Genomic DNA, 21,106 nt, shown 5'->3' with positions numbered 1-21,106 from the left:
CAGACATATCAGACTGCATGAGAGAGAAATAGGCAAAAGGGAGAAAGGGGGAGTAAGAGAAAGGCTGAGAAACAATGACAAGCGAAGAAAGAGACTTCAGGAAAGAACCTAAAAGAGGGAGCTAAAGAGACAAGGCGTGTAGGTAGAAGAAAGAGGCACACCGTAGTATTTGGCAATACCATCTAAGATGAGCTCATAAGGAATCTTTGGGCTTCTGAAAATACTATTTGTAAACTATGCACAGACTCAGATATGTATCTTTGGAGGCTAAACGTAACTCTATGCCCTTTGAATTTGTGAATAGACAGCCGCCTTGGTTATACATAGGTAGCTGGTAGGCTTCTGGCAGCAACAGAGTTAGACCGACATTCAGTATTAACAAAGGACTGACCACACATTGTATGGCATGGGCTAGTGTGAAAGAGAACTAAAAATGGAGATGGGTTGATAATTGGTTGCCCTTGTGGTAGCCCAATTTCATGTTCTGTATTAAGATGTAAACCACATACCATGCTGCAGCATTTATTTTAATATTTTATTTTCAAAATAATCCATAACAGGAACAGAGAAAAGGCACAGTGTAAAAGGGCTATGGTCTGATTTAGGAACACCCTTGGTGTGGTTCTAATGCAGAGTCTGCAAAACACACTGTTTACCAAAAGCCAGGCTTACTTTGGTCTCAGCCAGGAAAATGTAAAGAGATAGATAAATATAACTGTAATCAGGTATCAAAGAGGAAACTTTCTCTGCAGTATAAACAAATCATTTTAACGGGCTCTTTTAAGAAAGATAAATTTTTTTAAAGTGCTTACGAGATGGGTTTAAAATTAAAGATGTTGTCAGTTATAAATTATAATACAGATCATTTCTTATGGCAAAAGTTCCCATCCTCTCCAGTATCTAGTCATCGTCCAAATTCTCTTCTTCTTCTTCTTCCTCCATTTCCTCCATCTCCTCGGCTGCAGCAAGAGCCGCTTCCTGGGCAGCTTTTAAGGCCTGCTCTTCCTCCACAGTGGGGTCGGTGGATTCTGTGATCTCTGGCCCACTGGGGTACTCCATTTGAATAGGGGGTGGCAAGGGTGGGCTGTAATTGTCCGGGCTGTACTTCAGACCCCAGCCGTAGTATACATTCTCAAATCTCCTAAGAAGGCAGAAGCGAGAAAAAGGAAAAGCATTATTTTAACATTTGTTAATGACGACCGTAATCAATAAGGGTACATATGAAGGACCCCGTTACATATACGTGAACGCTATATCATTAGAAGGAGCTCAAACGATACCCCACAATGAATTAGCCAGGCACAGGCATTACACCACTCTGCATAAAATTCAATGAGCTTCGCTCGCCCAGCTCAGCGTGCATCTTCACGACATAAGTTAGAGCAAAAAACCCAAAAGGTATAACTTTTTACTGCATGGTCTCTCGTCTTATACACGGAATTTAAAGGCTCACCTTAAGTAATGTACGGATGTTTCAAATAAAATGGATTCATTTTTCAGCATGAAGCCACCATCATGCAGAAACTTTATACCACCATATTTAATCTCTCTGAACCGCTTTTTTGAGATGTCATGGCTTATGTTCCAGAACGCAGAGGTAGCACATCAGTGCAGAGCATTGCTTGGATGCAAAATGTGCACACTTGATCTGGAGTGACTGTGCTGAATGAAATGGGCGCATCCTGGAACTCCAGTATTCATCCAGCATCATCGCCTACAGGGCCAGAGTGACCATGTGGGAGGGTTCCATTAAAGACTTTGGCTCTGAAATATGGGTATCCAACATAAGCCTGACGTCCTACAGTTTTAGTGGCATAATTGAAGTATCTGTACCATGATCCACAAGAGATATTTTTATCAGATCTTCTTGAATAGTTTTGGAGCTGTATTATACAAAGTGCCCAGGGGATGCAACAGGGGTTTGCCCCCACTTTGCGTGCCCATGCAGCACTTTGATATTACAGAAGGGGCCGCAGACACTTGTGCAGCCCCTTCTGTAATATAGAAAGCGATGGCACACATATAGCGCCAGCGCTATTATCAGAGGGAGTTCCCTTATTTGTATGGGACCATAGCCCCATGCAAATGAGGTAATCTCTTTGCCTCTGTGCCCACGCCATACAATAATTATGGGCACAGAGATAAAGAAGCTGTAAGGAGGCAAACTGATAGTGTGCCACCTAAAAGGTGGCACACTTTAAGTAATACCCCTGATGACAGCACTCTGAAGGGGGTAAAGGGGGTCCAATTGACCCACCTAGACATTCCCTAGGAAATGGGTGCAGTCACTCCCTGCACCCGCCGGCAAGAGGGTCTCTCACCTCTCTTAAAAGTGCAGGCAGGTTGCTGCCTGCTCAGTGAAACATGGTGTGGCTACTTCAACGACACTTTGTATTTCACTAGAATGTGCTGCCCCAGGGCAGCACGACTTTGTGGCTGCCCCGGGGGCTGCGCATTCAAAATAGTAGGGCACACTCTCCTTGTTTTTCACAGGGCGCATCTTTTGAAAGGTGTGCCTGGTGCAAAAAAGAAAAATCCATTGCATAGTGTAATATGGCACATGTTGATTTTTTTATATTCTAGTGGAAAAGCAGACTGAAGTGTACTAAGGGTGAATTAGGCACATACCTTTTTTTATAATCAGAACCACTGATGCTATGTAATCTGAGACACTTATGGTGTAACATAAAACATCTCCCTCACTATACTGAGGAAATATTCTCCATGGTGTTCTGTAGCGCCGGTGAAAGCTGTACTGTGGGCAAAAGTTTGGCTGTTCTCTTAGTTAACATTGGAGAATACAGCAATTGTTGGTGTTGACATGATGCAAATTCCTCATTGTGTTCGAGTAGGAAAGTGCCCCTTTTTGATATGGTCTCCCCCACTTTTTGCTTGGTATTTGAGGCAATTGTGACTGAAGTGCACTGGGTACCTGCTAACCAGGCCCCAGTGCCATTGCTCTTTTCCTAAAACAAGGCAGCGGTTTAGTTGTTCCCCAACTGGCAAGACCTTTAACACCTCAGTAAGTCCCTAGTAAATGAGCCCCCTGGTACCTAGGACATAGGTACTAACGAGGGTTCCTAAGGAATGCAGCACGTATTATGCCACCGTAAGGAAGCCATCAACAAACTCATGCAGACTGCCATTGCAGGCTGCGTGAAATGGTGCAGACAAATGTGAAAACACGACAAGGCACAAACACTGTGTGCCATGCCCACAGACACTGTATGCAATATATGTTAGTCACCCCTACAGCAGGCCTTATAGTAAGGCAGGGTGCATTATATAACATGTAAGGTAGACATATCTGCATGAGCAGGTATGCCCCTGTGCTGTCTCGTTCAGTTACTAGATTGTACAAGTGAATAGGAAAGCCATCTTAAGTGGACACTATGAAGCCGGCATAGAGAGGACTGCTCTAGACTGGAGCGCATCCTACCTTCGAAACAGAACTAATGTCATCCATACCCCACCTTTCTAGTCAAAACCATACTTCACAAAAGCGGAGGTCCTTCAAGGCTATCACCTCGCCCATGCTTTTCAACATCTACGTGAAGTCACTACCAGTACTAATCAATCAGTTTCACCTCACGAGCTATAACTATGCAGATGACACACAAATACCGCTTTAACTGGACTGCCCGAAAGACATTGAAAACTCGCCAATTTTCAGTTGTCTCAGAGCCGTGGATCAATGGATGACTTGGAGCCATCTCAAATTGAATGCTTTCACAACGGAAATACTCACGTGTGGCGATTGGAAACATTATGACCCGTTTGCCGCCTGGCCTGATGAACTTGGATCACCACCTAAGTATCAAAGGAAGTAAGAAAACTCGGAATGACCATGGACTCCAAGCTATCGATGAATGCCCAGGTGGACAAACTAGCTAGATCAAGCTTTGTTACTATAAAAACTCTGCAACGAATATTTCCCCATTGGGAGTTCCACACAAGGTCCAAGCTACCATCTCCCTTGTTCTGTCTAAACTCGATTACACAATTAGCCTCTACCACGGATCACCTCTAACGACCATGAAAAGACTACAACGGATTCAGAACTTGGCTGCCAGACTACTCTTGAATATCAAACCGGGAGACCACATCTCCCCTGCCTTGAAAGCCCTGCATTGTTTACTGGTTGCCAGAAGATCCACGTTTAAGCTGCTTTGTATCACCCACAACGCGATACGTGGTCTCATAACGAATAAAATCACCAAACACATCCAACATTGTAACCTCTCCTCAAAATCCCAAGATACAAAAAAAACATGGGTGGTATATCCTTCTCTGTTCAAGCAGCCAAACTAAGGAACTCTTTACCCAGACACATAAGATCCACCGACAACCACCTTGTCTTCAGAAAACTACTCAAGAATTGGCTCTTCCCCACAAAAGCACCATACACAAACAGAAATATACAGTATATCCCTTTTTATATAAGCATTTATTTGTACTATAGATATGTACCTATATATGTGTACTGCTTTCTATAAACATGTAGCATAATGGTTTAAAAAAAATTATTAAAATACATTTTTAAGTACAACACTAGAAAACCAGAGTTTATCTAATGCATCTTTAATCTACATATACTTCCTTCCTTTATGCATCTATATACTTTCCATTATGGATCTATATATGCTTTACATCACAGAGACATGGTCCGACGAGGCATCTGCCCCCGACTATGTCACGGCAGTTCCCCCAGGTTATAGTGCCTATCGGCAGGATAGGCCTATAGGGAAAGGAGGTGGGATAGCCATCATAGCGAGAGACCACTTCAAAATCCGCTGCTCGCCAATCCCTATTAACTCATGCGAAGCCATACATTTTGATATAAACTTGTCCCCCACTTATAATTTCAAGGGAACACTGATCTATAGACCCCCTGGAACTAGATCTGCGTTCCTCGCAAATCTCAGCAATATCACTGAATCTATAGCTACAGAAGAATCTACCACGATAATGGGTGATTTCAATTTTCATCTAGAGCTTTTCAGTGATAGGGATACCATAACCCTCGTATCAGATCTAGACACGATGGGCCTCAGACAACTGGTCACGACTCCTACCCACCAGGCAGGCCATACGCTGGATGGAATCTTTACAAAAGTGGAAGGACTGTCTATCACTTCAGTTCTTCCTATGACCTGGACAGACCATTCAGTCATCTTTAGCAGACTCATTATCAAAGGTTCGCAGAGAAAAAAAGTGACCCCCGCGATAAAGGGCAAGTTTAAAGCTTGGAAGGACATCAATCCTAACGATTTAACGTTGCTTCTCAACACCACAACCCCGGAACTATCCACCGATCCAACGACTGCTACTAATCAATTCCAAAAGTGGTTGGGCGAAGCCTCTACTCAGCTGGCACCCACCAAATCAATCTCAAAAAACAGAAATATGCCTAAAGCTCAGTGGTACACGACAGAACTAAAAGCCCAAAAACAATATACCAGGAACAGGGAACGACAATGGCGAAGAACCTATGACAGTGAAAATAAGGAAAAATATAAGAAAGCCCTGGCTACGTACAAAGCTATGATAATAATAGCAAAAAAAGATTATTTCACACGTCATATAGAAACTGCAAAAAACTCCAGCAAACAGTTATATCACATTGCTAAAACCCTTGCTGGAAATGCCCCGGATCTCAATCCACCCCCATCGCAAACTTTATGTGATGCCCTTTCGGATTTCTTCTTTGCTAAAGTCAACAATATCTATCAAGCTTTCAATCTTGACCAGGCTAGCAGTAGTGCTATCACCCCCATGACTACTCCTAATAGCACAATGACCTGTTTTAGCCCCCTCACCACTGACCAAGTTAAGAGCATATTTAAAACGATTAAAGCTGGATCAGCTTTGGATCCCTGCCCAACCTCCGTACTTGCTACTGTACCAGACACAGTTATTCCCATTATCACCACCGTCTGTAACACTATTCTGGCATCCAAATCCTACCCTGACTCACTGAAAAATACATTGATTAAACCTCTGCTTAAAAAGCCAGGGCTAGATAAAGGTGAACTAAAAAATTACAGTTCTATTGCAAGTCTCCCTTTTCTAGCAAAGGTTATAGAAAAGGCTATGAACCAGCAGCTATCAGCTTATATAGAAAACAACAATCTGCTGGATGATACGCAGTTCGGTTTCCGCAAACACCACGGCACAGAAACCGCTCTCATCAAAGCAGCTGATGACATAAGAGTCATCCGTGATCAAGGAGGAACTGCTTTATTAGTTCTCCTAGACCTGTCAGCTGCTTTCGACACGGTTGACCATAAGATCTTGGTCGACCGTGTCGAGAGGATGGGCATCCAGCTCACTGCTAGGGATCTACTTGCCTCCTTCCTGGCCAACAAAACCCAGGCGGTTACACTGGGCCCCTTCCAGTCGGCTGACCTGTTGTTACCGTGTGGGGTACCTCAAGGCTCATCCCTAAGTCTGACACTATTTAATATATACGTGTCGGACCTCGCTAGTGTCATCAAAGCCCACGCCGACGATACTCAGTTGGTGCTGGCTATAAAGGGTGATGGACAGAGGATGGCGGAGAGATTCCAAGGTGGGATGATTGCTATTGGCGAGTGGATGGCTAGGAATTGCCTGAAGCTTAACTCCGATAAAACGGAGGTGGTTATCTTTGGCAATCTCTCCCCAGTCTGGTCGGCATCCTGGTGGCCATCGGCCCTGGGCACTCCTCCCCGCCCCACGGTCAAAGTCAGAAACCTAGGTGTTACCTTCGACGACCAGCTCAACTTCATGGCCCATGCAAACAAGGTGGCAGCCAACGCCCATTTCAAGCTACGAATGGTAAGAAAAATTACACCTTACTTACCAGATTCAGCAGCAAAAACATTAGTCACCTCTCTAGTGCTTTCCTCATTAGACTACTGCAACGGTCTGTTGCTCAATGCCCAGAACAGAGTCACCAAAAAATTACAGACCGTGCAGAATGCTGCCGCCCGCGTACTCTCAAAAAAACCTAGATTTGCACCCATTTCGGACACGCTTAAAAAATACCACTGGCTGTCCATCCACAACAGGGTCAAATTTAAATCTCTGTGCATAGTCTTCAAATCATTACAGGATCAAGGACCTCGATTCCTTAAAAAGCAACTGATTCCTTATAATCCCCCGAGAACGCTCAGATCCACTTCTCTTAACCAACTAGTGGTTCAACGCAGCCGAACAGCTTCCTGGGGCGATCGCCGCTTCTCAATCGCGGCCCCTAGACTCTGGAACACCCTACCTAATCACATAAGAACTAGCCCCACTCTTTTTCAGTTCAGAAAAAAACTGAAAACATGGCTATTCAATCAGTAACCCACATCTCTGCACTTCCTGATTAGGGTGAGACTTCAATGCAATTTCAGCGCCGAGACGCCTAAGGGTAATTGTACGCGCTCTATAAATGGCATTAAATAAATAAATAAATAAATACTTTCTTCTAATTCAGCATACCCAATGCACTACCCTATTTATCTCAATATATCTTCTACCTCAACTCTCTGACTCATCTCCAACCTCTTTCTACTACTCTTTCTAAAGCACTAACTACCCTTTTTCTCACCCTATACTTCTATCAATATATCCTCTACATCCACTCCCATTCATTCCAAACCCCAACCACTACTATGATCTCCAAAATAACCTTTTCTAGACTCTCCCCTACTCTACCCCTCCTTGCATCATCTGACACATCTTTTACTATACTGATCCCCTAAAACAAGCCTTTCAAAACTTCCATCTAACTCTTCCCCTCCACATCCCTTTTTACTCATCCCAAGTCTCCTCCTACTGCTTTGACCTCCAAAACAAAAATAAAAAAACTAAAATGTCTAAATAACTGACTAACATATCCACTTCTCAAATTTCATATTTCACTATACTAATTCACCACTAAGCCTTTATGGGTTACAGAGTAGCGATCTACTCGTGGAAAAAGCGCTTCAGCACCTCATAGGGGCAGCAAGCACTATATAAATGCAAACCTTTTTACCTCTTCTATCCCTCCGCTTCCCTTCTCTATTCATATTACTGAATTACATATCCACCACTCAAATAACTTTCATATTTCACTATACTAATTTACCACTAATCCTTTATGGGTTCCGGAGTAGCGTGCTACCCGCCAATAAAGCGCTCCAACGCCTCGTCAGGGGTAGTAAGCGCTCTATAAATGCGATTACAATACAATACAATATTCTGTTGGACTTCAGAAGCCAATAAGCTGGGAACATATGAGGAGTAATAAATGAACAGTAGGCCTTCGATGGACAGTACTAGATGAGTTGATATTCTGTCACAGTGGGATAGACTATGATTGATGGCTTGAACATTCTTCATCATGGTAAATTAGTAGTTCTCTGGAATGTGCACATTCCCCGGGCACAAAAACTCTGAGGGACATGTTCATGTGTGCAGATGTTTTTATAAATATACACTTGCTTCATAAACATAAGTAATTATGTTATCTATTATATAGTATTTATTCATCACGCGGCCTGCATAGTGTGTCATCACGCTATTCTCCGAGTACGGAGCCTCCAAAGAGTATGGTGTATCTGGAGTGGCATATTCCGTAGCACTCGAATTTTCATGGACATATTCTCTGGCAGCGTTATTTCATGATGCAATATATCTCCTAAGAATGATGTATGATCGCTATTAATGCTCTAAGCATGTAGCCTGTGATTGCTATTTTTTATTACAAGTGGCAATATTTTTCAGTAATGCGCGTTTTCAAACCCGGCACAAAAACAATTTGATGATGTGATTCCCTTTTTAGGTCGAGGACCGAGAAGGCTGCCCTTGCCCAGTCTCCGGGAGGAGATTTAATGCTGCTTAGTAGGGCTGTAGAACCCGCCTCCCTGCCCAGTCTCTCCTCCATTGGCTGGCTTCCAAAACGGAGGCCTGCCATTGGAGGAGAGAGCCGTCACTCTGAGTTAGCCCCGTCTTTTTCGGATTCAGGGGCGTAAGTTTTGCTGTTTGTTAGACAGTGACGTCATCCGTCACTCAGAACAGCAAAACACGCCCCCGAATGCGAAAATCACCATGCTTTCTCCGAGGCAAAGCAGAAATGCCTTGGAGAAAGCATGGTAATTTTCGCATTCGGGGGCGTGTTTACCATGCTTTCTCCGAGGCATTTCTGCTTTGCCTCGGAGAAAGATGGTGGTGGTTTCCAGAGCTGCTCTGCTCGTCCCCCCTTCCCTCCGCCCTCCGCTCTCCTACATCCTGCTCTGCCCCCCCTTCCCTCCGCCAGCAGCTCGCCTTCGTCCCGCTCCCCACTCCCTCCCTCCGCCCGCAGCTCTCCTTTGTCCCGCTCCCCCCCCTCCCTCCGCCCGCAGCTCTCCTTCGTCCCGCTCCCCCCCTCCCTCTGCCCACAGCTCTCCTTCGTCCCGCTCCACCCCCCACACCTCCCTCGTGGGCCTGATGCAGGGGCTGCAGCGCGTCTCTCTCTGTGCACTTCTCGGCAGCACCTCCTGTCGCTTGTGAACCTCTTGCGGCCACCACCACAAGTAATCGCCAAGCTGGGTGGAGCACCCTAGCAGAAGGCCCTTGCTTAATCATCCCAAACGACTGCTAGCAACAGCAAGCGGCCAGAGGCCCTCCTTTCCAACCTCTGACTTAGTAACCCCCTGCAAAACAACCCGGTTCACACAAGCAATGTGATGCATAGCAGAAGGAGCCTGGCGTAGGGACAAGACATTCTGAAATGCGTTGTAAACTGCTACCTAACATATAATATTATACAGAGCTTTAAGTGACTAGTATTACCCCAACTAATCAATACTAGTTTATGTATCCACCACAAAGAGATCTATCTTGAGCGGAGATTTGTTCCTTATGTTCCAGCACGATCCCTCAGATCAAGTAACGATCTCCTCCTCGTGGTCCCCAATGTCAAAAAGGTCAGACACGGAGGTAGAGCCCTGTCTACCACTGGTCCCAAGCTGTGGAACAAATTACCCCTGGCTTTAAGACAATGCAAAGAGCACCTAACATTCCGTAAACTCCTAAAAACTGTTCTATTCAAAAATGAAATCTAATTCCATCTCCATATTATGTTTGCTGATTTACCGGTCAAAAAGCGCAGAGATACGCCTGTTGGAGTGATTCAAGCGCTATACAAACCTACAAATAAATAAATAAATAAAAGTCCGAGCAAGAGCTCTGTGTCTTTCGTATGTTTAACCTGCAGGGTCCCAACCCACAGAAGCAGCAGGGACACGGACCCCCCGGGCTGCCGTACTAGTTTGAGCATGCTGCCCTTCTTTCAACGTGATTTGCATGAAGGAGGGAATCCTGTCTCGTGTAGGCTTTTGAAGGGGGTAGCAGGTACAGCAATACAACAGTTTGTTTGTTTTTGCTAATAAAATTGTGCCTCCGTAAAATATGAATGGCTGGTCTGCATTTCGAGGCAGGGGATGAACCGTCCATCATTCTGGTTTCAACGCACTATTTTGTGTTCGCAGTGCTATATGATCATACGCATTCACTCACAAAGCAATCAACATTAAATGCACTGCTACTGCTGCTGCATCATGATCATTCTAAGCATCTCCAAGTGTGTGCCCAAGGTCACGGGTTGCGCAGTCCGCGTGCGTGTGCAAGAGACCTGCGATCCACCTGGCAGCGCACCCCGTCAAACGCAGCACCAGGGACCTTTTGCCCGTGCCCGCAGGGTTCGAGGACGCACACGCCCCTCAGTATTTTGTGAGAGGAGTGTGTGTGAGTGTGTCCGGGGGGAGGGGGTGGTTGTGGACCACGCACAGGGCTCCTGAGCTCTCGGCTGCAATTTTCAAGTTTAACATGCACATTGGAAATGAAAGCGCAGCATACTACACATGAGACTAAACCAAACACTACCCTCTCAAAAACCAAACTGCTCACAATGACGGTTAGCTGGTACTCTTCAGAAGTAACTCGATAAGTATTAACTACTCCCCTGAAGAACAAGTTACTTACCTTCGGTAACGCTTTTTCTGGTAGATACAATATCTGCCTGTGGATTCCTCACCTTGTGAATATCCCCCTTGCGTCAGCAACATTCGGAAATTCTTTTTGTAGCTTCGCGCCGACGTGGACGCGGACGTCACAGAGACACGGCTCCGCTCGCGACTCCGCTGACGTCACCGACGCCTACAATAGGCCCACGCCGGCGTGATGAGATCAGTTCCGCCCTTTTTTCCGTGCCTTCGAGGGACACGGACGGACCGATGACAGTAGTAATGTACACAATATACACAGTATAGAAATCAAGGTAACACACACAGTGTGAAGTAAATGCAATAAAACATTTTACAATAAAACAACCCATCAGAGATACTCTGGCAAAGAAGAGTGGACAACGGGGAGGCGGGTGGGTCAGTGAGGAATCCACAGGCAGATATTGTATCTACCAGAAAAAGCGTTACCGAAGGTAAGTAACTTGTTCTTCTGATAGATACATCTGCCGTGTGGATTCCTCACCTTGTGAATAGAGTCCCACAGCAGTCCCCACTCCCGGAGGAGGGTGTCCACTCTTCTAGACCAGGAAATCCTGAAGAACAGAGCGCGCAAAATGACCATCCCTCCTCACTTCGGTATCCAAGCAGTAGTGCTTCGCGAAAGTGTGGAGGGAAGACCAAGTTGCGGCCCTACAAATATCCTCTACAGGCACACCTCTAGCCAATGCAGAGGTCGAAGACTTAGCCCTAGTTGAATGAGCTCTTATGCCCTCTGGAGGTTCCTTACCGGCCAAAGAGTAGCAGATCTTAATGCAGAGGACGATCCACCTCGACAAAGTCCTCTTATGGACTGCTCTTCCCTTCTTGCAGCCAGCAAAGCCAATAAAGAGCTGGTCGTCCATGCGACAGTCTCTAGTTCTGTCCAAATAAAAAGACACCGCCCTCTTGGGGTCCAGACGGTGCAACCTCTCCTCCTCCTTGGAAGGGTGAGGGGGAGGATAAAAGGAAGGGAGTGTAATGGATTGACCAAGGTGGAAAGAAGACACCACCTTCGGCAGAAAAGCAGCCCTGGTCCTTAGAACCATTCGATCAGCATGAATGGACAGGAATGGGGGCTTGGAACTAAGAGCTTGAAGCTCACTTACCCTCCTTGCCGAAGTTATCACAACGAGGAAAACTGTTTTGAAAGTTAGGAGCCTCATGGTACATTTATGAAGAGGCTCAAAAGGAGCACCCATCAAAAATGTCAGAACTAGATTCAAATCCCACTGAGGCACAATAAAAGGGACAGGAGGGAACTTATTAACGAGGCCCTTCAAAAACCACAAAACTATAGGAGACTTAAACAGAGAAGGCTGGTCAGGCAAACAAATAAACGCCGACAGCGCAGACAGATAACCCTTCACTGTGGCAACAGCAAGCCCCTGCTGTGCCAGAGAAAGGGCAAACTGGAGAACATCAGATAAATGGGCCCTCAAAGGATCTATGGACTTCTCCCTGCACCAAATAACAAACTTAGACCACCTATAAGAATAGATGGACTTAGTGGAGTCACGCCTGGCTGACAAAATGACATCCACCACATCGTGAGGGAGAGAAAAAGAAATCAGGTTGCCCCGTTCAATCTCCAGGCATGAAGGTGTAAGGTCTGGAGGTGGGGGTGTAGAACCTGCCCCTCCCACTGAGAGAGGAGATCTGCCCTGTGAGGGAGACGGAGCGGCGGGTGAGAGGAGAGGTGGAGAAGGTCTGAGTACCACACTCTTCTTGGCCAATCCGGGGCGATCAATATAACTTGGGCCCGGTCTTGGCGAACTTTCCTCAGAACCCGAGGAATCAAGGGTATGGGAGGAAACTCGTAAAGGAGTTGCGAGCTCCAACTCAACTGAAACGCATCCCCCAAGGCTCCCTGCATCGGAAACTGGAGGCTGCAGAATGACAGGCAGTGAGCATTCTCGTGAGTGGCAAACAGGTCCACCCGAGGAGTCCCCCACATCCGAAAGATGTCGTGAACTACCTCTGGATGGAGCCTCCACTCGTGATCGGCAGAGAACTGCCGACTGAGACTGTCTGCACGAACGTTCTGAACTCCGGCCAGATGATTTGCCATCAGACAAATCTGATGGTCCTGAACCCAGGACCAGAGACGCAGAGCCTCTCTGCAGAGACACTGCGACCCTACTCCTCCCTGTTTGTTGATGTACCACATCGCGGTCGTGTTGTCCGTTAGGACTTGGACTGACCGACCGCGAAGGGAAGGGAGGAAGGCCTTGAGCGCCAGACGAATTGCCCGCAATTCCAGGAGGTTGATGTGAAGCAACCTTTCCTCTGGAGACCAAAGACCCTTGACCTCCAGGTCCCCCAGATGAGCACCCCACCCGAGGGTGGACGCGTCCGATACTACTGTGGCAACCGAAGGAGGAATCTGAAAAGGCTTTCCTTGTGACAGATTGCCTTCCACACTCCACCAAGACAGATCCGCTGCAGTTTCTCTGGAGATCTTCACTGACTCCCTGAGATCTCCGCTGTGCTGATACCACTGCCTGCGGAGGCACCACTGGAGTGCCCTCATGTGCCAGCGTGCATGGTTGACCAACAGAATGCAAGAAGCCATCAGACCGAGCAGGCGAAGGACCTTCAGGACCGGAACAACCGCTCCAGGGAAAAACAAGGGAACCATCTCCTGAATGTCGCGAATCCTTTGAGGGGGAGGGAATGCGCGACACACAGTAGTGTCCAGTACCGCTCCTATGAACAGGTTGCGCTGCGAGGGCACCAGGTGAGATTTGGGTACATTTATCGAAAAACCCAACCTGTGCAACAACTGAGTTGTCACTTGCAGATGATGGAGCACCTTCTCCGACGACTCCGCCTTGATCAGCCAGTCGTCTAGATACGGAAACACATGTATCCCCGATCTTCTGAGATGAGCTGCCACCACCGCCATCACCTTGGTGAAGACTCGAGGAGCAGTAGTAAGACCAAACGGAAGAACCACAAACTGGTAGTGTTGTGACCCCACCGTAAAACGGAGATACTTTCTGTGAGACTTCAGGATGGGAATATGAAAATACGCATCCTGCAAGTCGATTGACACCATCCAGTCTTCTTCCAGCAGCGCTTGAAGAACCTGCGCAAGTGTGAGCATCCTGAACTTTTCCTGTTTCAGGTAAAGGTTCAAGATCCTGAGATCCAGGATAGGTCGAAGCCTGCCATCTTTCTTGGGGATCAGGAAATACCGGGAGTAGCACCCCTGACCCCTCTCCTGCTCCGGAACCACCTCTATTGCACCTTTTTTTAAAAGAGCCAGGACTTCTTCCTGCAGGCGAAGCAGGTGGTCCTCCGAACAAAAACCCTGGCAAGGAGGGAAATTGGGAGGGAATTCCCGGAAAGGAAGTGCATACCCATTCCCTACAAGATTGAGAACCCAAAGATCCGATGTAATTAATTCCCAATCTTGTAGGAAATCAGTAAGCCGACCCCCCACTGGGCCCACATGATCCGGAATGGCGGATCTAGGGCTGCTTTGCTGCAATGGCTGGGGGTTGGGAAGGAGAGGAGGATTGACGACTTCTAGGGCGGGTTCTTTGTCTGCCCCTGTACGACTTGTACCGTGTATTTTGTTGCTGCTGAGGCTGTTGCTGGGAAGGTCTGTAGGAACGAAAGGATCTTCCGAACCCCCTGAAGCGTTTACCAGTAGTTCCTCTGGACTGAAGACCCAAGGACTTTGCAGTGGTCCTACTGTCCTTAAAACGTTCCAAGGCAGCATCAGCCTTCTTGCCAAACAATCCTGAGCCATCAAAAGGTAGGTCCAACAACGCAGACTGGACGTCCGCAGAGAACTCTGATGACTTAAGCCAGGAGGCCCTCATGGTGGCCACAGACGATCCCATGACCCTTGCCACCGAATCAGCAGTGTCCAGGCCACTCTGAATCACCTGTCTCGCAGCCGCCTGAGTGTCTGAAATCACCTCCTGAAAATCCTTACGGCCATCTTCAGGGATTTTCGGAACAAGCTGCTTGACAGAATCCATCAAGGCATGGATATATCTACCCATCAGGCAAGTTGCATTGGTTGATTTTAATGCCATACTGGCTGATGAGAAGACCTTCCTGGCACCCTGATCTTGCTTCCTGGATTCCTTGTCCCCAGGAACCTGTGGGAAAGCTCCAGCAGACTTCTTAGCGCAAGCAGCCTGCACCACCAAACTCTCAGGCAAGGGATGAATAGATAAAAATGCCGGGTCCTCAGGTGCCACCCTGTACCTCCTTGCAACTGATCTCGAAACTGCAGGAGCAGACAAAGGCTTCTTCCACACTTCATAGATGGGCTCAGTCAAGGCCTCGTTGAAGGGCAACACAGGCTCAACCACTGACGAGGGAGAATGAAGAACCTCAGTCAAGATGTTAGGCTTATAGTCAGCAGTAGGAAGAGTAATGTTCAAAAGGCTCGCTGCTTTTTTAATAACAGTGTGATAAGGCACCACATCCTTTGATGGCACATTAGAAACTGAAGCCAACTCCCATTCAGGTGACAGCTCAAGCCCACTGGCCTCACACAAATCCTCAAAAGGATCCTCGGAATCCCGTAACTCTCCTTCCTCAGTATCCGAATACTGATACCTTTCTTCTTCCAGGAGTCTCTGAGCCCTTCTCCGAGACCTTTCCTTCACAATCGAAGCCAACGGGTTCGGAATCGACTCCGACGGCGCCGGAGCCGGCGTCGAACCCGACGTCGGACGAGGCTTCTCAGCACGAGGTCGGACAGAATCTTGCCTCGGAGTCGTGGGCATCGGCGTCGACGTGACCGGCGTCAACGGAGTCGGCGTCGAGCGCTTCGGCGTCGACGACACCAGAGGTGCCTGTAAATGCCAATGCGGTGGTATAGCCGGCATAAAAGGCATGAAGGGCGCAGGGGCATAAGCTTGGGAAACACCCAAGTTGAAAGCCATAGGACCCGTGGGACCAACAGGTGCACCAGACGGGAACATTGCCCTAGAATAGACACCAAACATGGCGTTCAGGAACTGAGATGGATCCTGACCTGGAGCTGGAAACTCAGGATAAGACTCTCTGGGACGCTCCTGAGGAGGCGGAGTCGAGACGACGTCGGCCTCTTCCACGAGTCCTGGAACCGGGGTCGACGAACCCGCAGGCACCGGAACTTCGACTTCACCAGCCCCCTGCTCCTCACCTTCATCCTCCTGACCAGAAGGATTGGATTGAACTGAAGAATGGACCTGCTCCTGTGATTCGGGCGAACCTGGTTGTGAAGCCTCACCCACAGAGACATGCTCCGACTCCGAAACCACCAACTCCTTACTCAGGAGCTTAACCTGGGACTTCGGTCTCGAACCAGAGTCTTTTCCGGAGCGATGACGTGACTCGTGGCTCCTCTTCTTGTGCTTCTTCCTCGAAGACTTCGACGCATGAGCTGAAGACGACTCCGAGCGTGACCTCGATCGACACCGAGACCTCGACCTCGACCTCGAACGACGAGCTCGAGACTTCGAAGATTTCTTTTCCTTCTTACTCTTAAGCTTAGCCACAAGGAGTTTCGCCTCTCTCTCTCTCAGCGCCTTCGAAGTCATCTTCTTGCAGCAAGCACAGTCCTCGACATCATGGTCGGAGCTTAAGCACCAGACACAGCAGTCATGTGGATTGGTGATGGACATAGTCTTGCCACATTCGCCGCAAGCCTTGAAACCAGTCTTCTTCGACGACATCCCGAAGAATACGATGTTATACAGAATAACAGGAAAATAGTAACAAAGTTACTGAAAAGCTACAGCACGATCCCTGAAAACCGTTAGCGTCGACGATGCGGAAAAAAGGGAACTGATGTCATCACGCCGGTGTGGGCCTATTGTAGGCGTCGGTGACGTCAGCGGAGTCGCGAGCCGAGCCGTGTCTCTGTGACGTCCGCGTCCACGTCGGCGCGAAGCTACAAAAAGAATTTCCGAATGTTGCTGACGCAAGGGGGATATTCACAAGGTGAGGAATCCACACGGCAGATGTATCTATCAGAAGCCATATTTATTGTCAGGTTTCTGGTCTTGCTGGGTTGTTTCAATTATCGTATACACAAGGACAAAATTAAATAATGCATTGCGTAACTGTGTTATTCCCCTTTGTTTTGCTTCTGTAACTTGGGCAGAGCGTGTCCTAGGGATTGGGTGTAGCTGCCAGGCATCAGGTTCGATTGTATATGAAAAGCGCGTAATGTGCGAGGGCCGCTGCGTCCCCAGGGCATTGCTCGACACATACAATGGCCACATTGGAGCGAGGGCATGACAGAGATGCCCTCTGCAGGAGCTGCTCGCATGCGTCCAGGAGGAGGCTCAAACCTTCAGGGATCTGCCCCTCTGCCCGGGGAGGCCCCGACCAGCCCCTTACACCCGAGAGTACCACCTAGAAGGCAGCGCCCATCCCCCGCCTTGGGAGCGATGGCGGCAACCAATTGATTGCAATTTTCAGTAATTGATGGGTGCGAGAGAGAGAAGTTACTTCAAGGATGCACGGTAAAGCACACGACTTCGGCGCATTCTCGCTGTCACCACCTACGCTTCATTCACTTTATAACCCGCCAATAGTTTGGAGGCGTTATCCTTCAAGTATTAGCGAAAAGTCTAAAGAATACTACAATCGAGCCGAAGTTTGCGGCCTGGTAGCAAGCTTGTGGAACCCCTCTCGCTGGGCGGGCACAGTGCCCTCCACCCTACCCTGGACTTCTCACGGCCAACTGGAGTCCCACCCGCCCCCAACGAGGTTGTATCCCACTCTATCGCCCCAGCGACTCACACTCCTCTCGTCGCCTCCTCTCCCCCCCACCCCTCTCCTCTCACCCTCTCAGCTGCTACTGGCCTCCGGCCAGGCAGCCATCAAACTGACGTCAATAAGAAGCACCGTTAACACTGTGGCCTGACTGATCAAAGGGCAACTTCAAACACTTCCCTTTATTCCTTCGCCCACAGAGCTTTGCATGCCGGGAGATATGAGCTCTCACTTGCGATGCAGGAATTTGAACTACAAGTCCCAGACTGCAACCTCCTTTTGAGAAAATACTAGGACTTCTTATTGGCTCGCGCTCGAGATGGCAGTGCCTGACAACTGTGCCGAGAGAACCCACCACCACTGTCTAAACGACAGCGTGTCACTTATAACGACAGAAGAAAAATGCCGGAGTACAGTCTCAGGGCATAAGAGACAGTCCTGGCCGCTCAAGTCCCTCAGAAAACGCAGTGGGTTGTCGTACCTGTTGCATACGCAGGAGTGAATCACCCATTAGGTTCACCCCAGCGGTAAATGTGTAAATTGCCGTTTCAGTGACGGAGACGATGCAACAAAAACATCTTGCTGCCTTAGTGGTAGGTGACTCCCAATAACTCGACACTTAAAGGAATAGTCACTGGCAGTGGGTTTCACGACATTGGTAAAAGGCCTAATTTACAAATCCCCAAATTTTCATTTGTTGAAAAAACATGCGTAACGCCTGGTTCTTTGTAAAGCACTCTAATGCCCTCAGGCCTGGCTTGAGCTATAAAACAAATGTTAAACAAGAAACGTTCATGTAATGGGAATTGCCCACAGTAATGCGTTTACAGCCAGTGTTAATGTTATTGCTGTTAGGGTACCCGGGAGGGACTTTTACGACGGGGCAAATATTTTTCCATAAAAAAAAAAAAAAAAACTGGCGAACGCCATCATTGTGATTCCTAGCGCTCTTTACATACGGGGGCTTTATTCTGTTAGCGCGCTAGGGTATATGGCCCTCCGTTTTCCAGGTTGGCCACCATCTCCTTTGTAACTCATCCATCAAATATGGCGATCCCGCCTTCACTTTCTTTGTTTACTTTCACTTAAGTGCATGTACCACATGCGCTGCTTTTAACCATATGGCAGACAGCAGGCAGCAGCTTGTCATGCACCCCCTCCCCTGCAAAGCGCCCCCCCAGGAACCCACAAGCTAATGAAGGTCAGTGGAGTGACGCTGACGCTGCCCCTCTTTATCACATTGTAAAGTTGTATCCGGCCTCATTGAAGCCGGGGCTTCTACAGTACAGTGTGAAAACCAATCTACTGACGTCACAGAAGGCAAAGAATGGTAGGTGAGAAGTTGGGATCACAGCAGGTGGGGGGTTTCTCCTCCAAATCACAGGGTCAGCGGACAGAAGGGAACAAAGGACATTGGCACTGCACCAGGCTAAACATGGTGCAGATACAACAAAGAGGTAAAGCGTGACGGATTGAGATGCTTAAGTTATTAACCTGATTAGGCTACTAGCTTGGTCAGTAAGATTGAGGGGGTGCGAGCTTCAGGTTTTGACACAGGCATATAATATTCTAGGACAAGCAGGGCACATGAGAGGGGCTTGGGAGTAGTGAAAAGAGAGAATACAGCTTGATAGGGGTACTGAGTAAGGGAAAACACAATATTTTGTAAACTAGCTAAAATTGTTTAAGACTTACGAAACAGAGGGATAGTGTGTGTGTGTTTTTTGTCTGTGTGCATGTAAAATCCGAGAGACACATCACCACACCTGACCGAAAGCACCTGTACCCAACTATTTACTTGCAAATACATTTATAAGGGGGGTGAAACACTCCAAACAACCCCCTGAAGCTACGCCCCTGAACCTGATTACATAAGACTGACTTGAGTACTCCATTTCTAGCCCTGTTACTATTAGGGTCTGGGGCCAACCATATGTAAGTCAATATTGGCCCTTTACACACACACACACACACACAACACCCCCACCCCAAGACCTCTGATTGGATCTTTTAGTTAGGTTGGCAGCCAGCTGGGGGCTCCTATGGCACTCCCAGGTAGGGAGACTGCCTTAGAGAGCAAACATGATTGAAATGCTTTAATTAAGCTGGACCATGGACATGCCTGTTGAATAATCAGTTAAATGAAGTCAAAATGATGTTCCTTTATTAACAGCACAGCAAACATCTTCCTGCATCAGAGTCCAGCATAAACTCTTCTCCAGATGCAAAACCTAACAGTTCCACCAGCATGTGGAATGTAGAACTCCATCAAAGAAAAACATGTTGCATGCAATAGCATGCGACCATTACTACATTTCTTAAAGAAATAACACTGTACATAAGAATGTAACAATGCCCCTATCAGGTTCCATTGCAAAGTACTCAGGCTCTGTGTGTGTGTAAATGCAATAGGTCATGCATTTGCGAGCGATTAAGCTATTGGCATTGTAAATGACAATGCCATTTATTTAACGATTAAGCTATTAGCAATCTAAATAACAATGCCATTTATTTATGATTTTAAAAAAAATATGTCATGAGCAATGCCAATAGCTCTACCTTTAATAATGCAGAGACCATTGCATTGTAAATGCTTGTTTGTACTGAGCTAGAGTGCTTCTGATAGGTACCTATTTTTAAGTGCTTGTGCTTGTAACATATATAAGGATTTCTCCAAAGTAGAAGCACATTGCCAACATGATCTGATCCGTAAAAGGTTGGTACAGGTCCACCGCATAACTAGGGCGAAAATCTGAGGGCATATGGTAGGGGGATAAAAGAAGAGGTTAAGGTGGGGTGTATGTAGGACATGATGGCAAATTCCGACCATCACAAGCAATTAAGAGACCGGTTGAAATTCAAAGAATCATCTCTGGTGGGCCTTTGTGGAGCGCTCCTGGCTATGCACAGTCAGATGTATTGCTCTTTGGTTATGGGACTGTGCGATCAGGACATGAAATTCAGTCCTAGTATTCTTGCACCAGCACTCCACCTCTTTGGGGTTCAATGACCTGGCTGTTCAAGCAATATCTGTGAGCCCACCCTCTACGCCTGTTAACTGATCACTAGCGCTGGGAAGCCCAATGGCAGCCATGCGCTTTATAAATCCTAGTAATAATAACAATAAATAATAATGCTGAACATCACGGACAGGGGTGGGAGCAACTGAACAGAAGCAGGCCTTATGAATCACATTTTACTGATCGCTTTATTGCTTCTTATTGTCTGGTTCATTAAGATGATGACAGTTTATTAAATATATCAATGACTAATTATGCTTTTAACAGTTTCCTGACCCGAAGATGGTTGGACTCTGCTCTTGGATGGAAATTGTTCCTAAATGTTGGGACCCTATCAATCTGTCTCTGTGCGTCAAA

The 21,106-nt window shown here is 47.3% G+C and overlaps 1 protein-coding gene across 1 annotated transcript in view; it reads right to left on the bottom strand.

The window, feature by feature from the left end:
* Positions 1-516: 516 nt before the first annotated feature.
* The window catches only part of LOC147663332 (radial spoke head protein 6 homolog A-like), a gene marked incomplete at its 5' end in the record, with an annotated part of 192,224 nt that continues 171,634 nt past the window's right edge, over positions 517-21,106 (bottom strand). The window contains one exon of the mRNA XM_086950516.1: positions 517-1,141. Within this exon, the coding sequence (XP_086806642.1) occupies positions 901-1,141 (241 nt within the window). The remainder of the gene's footprint in view (positions 1,142-21,106) is intronic.

Source organism: Lissotriton vulgaris, unplaced genomic scaffold (assembly GCF_964263255.1).
Source record: "Lissotriton vulgaris unplaced genomic scaffold, aLisVul1.2 SCAFFOLD_1011, whole genome shotgun sequence".
Classification (NCBI taxonomy): domain Eukaryota; kingdom Metazoa; phylum Chordata; class Amphibia; order Caudata; family Salamandridae; genus Lissotriton; species Lissotriton vulgaris.
This window is presented reverse-complemented; position numbering and strand designations above follow the sequence as displayed.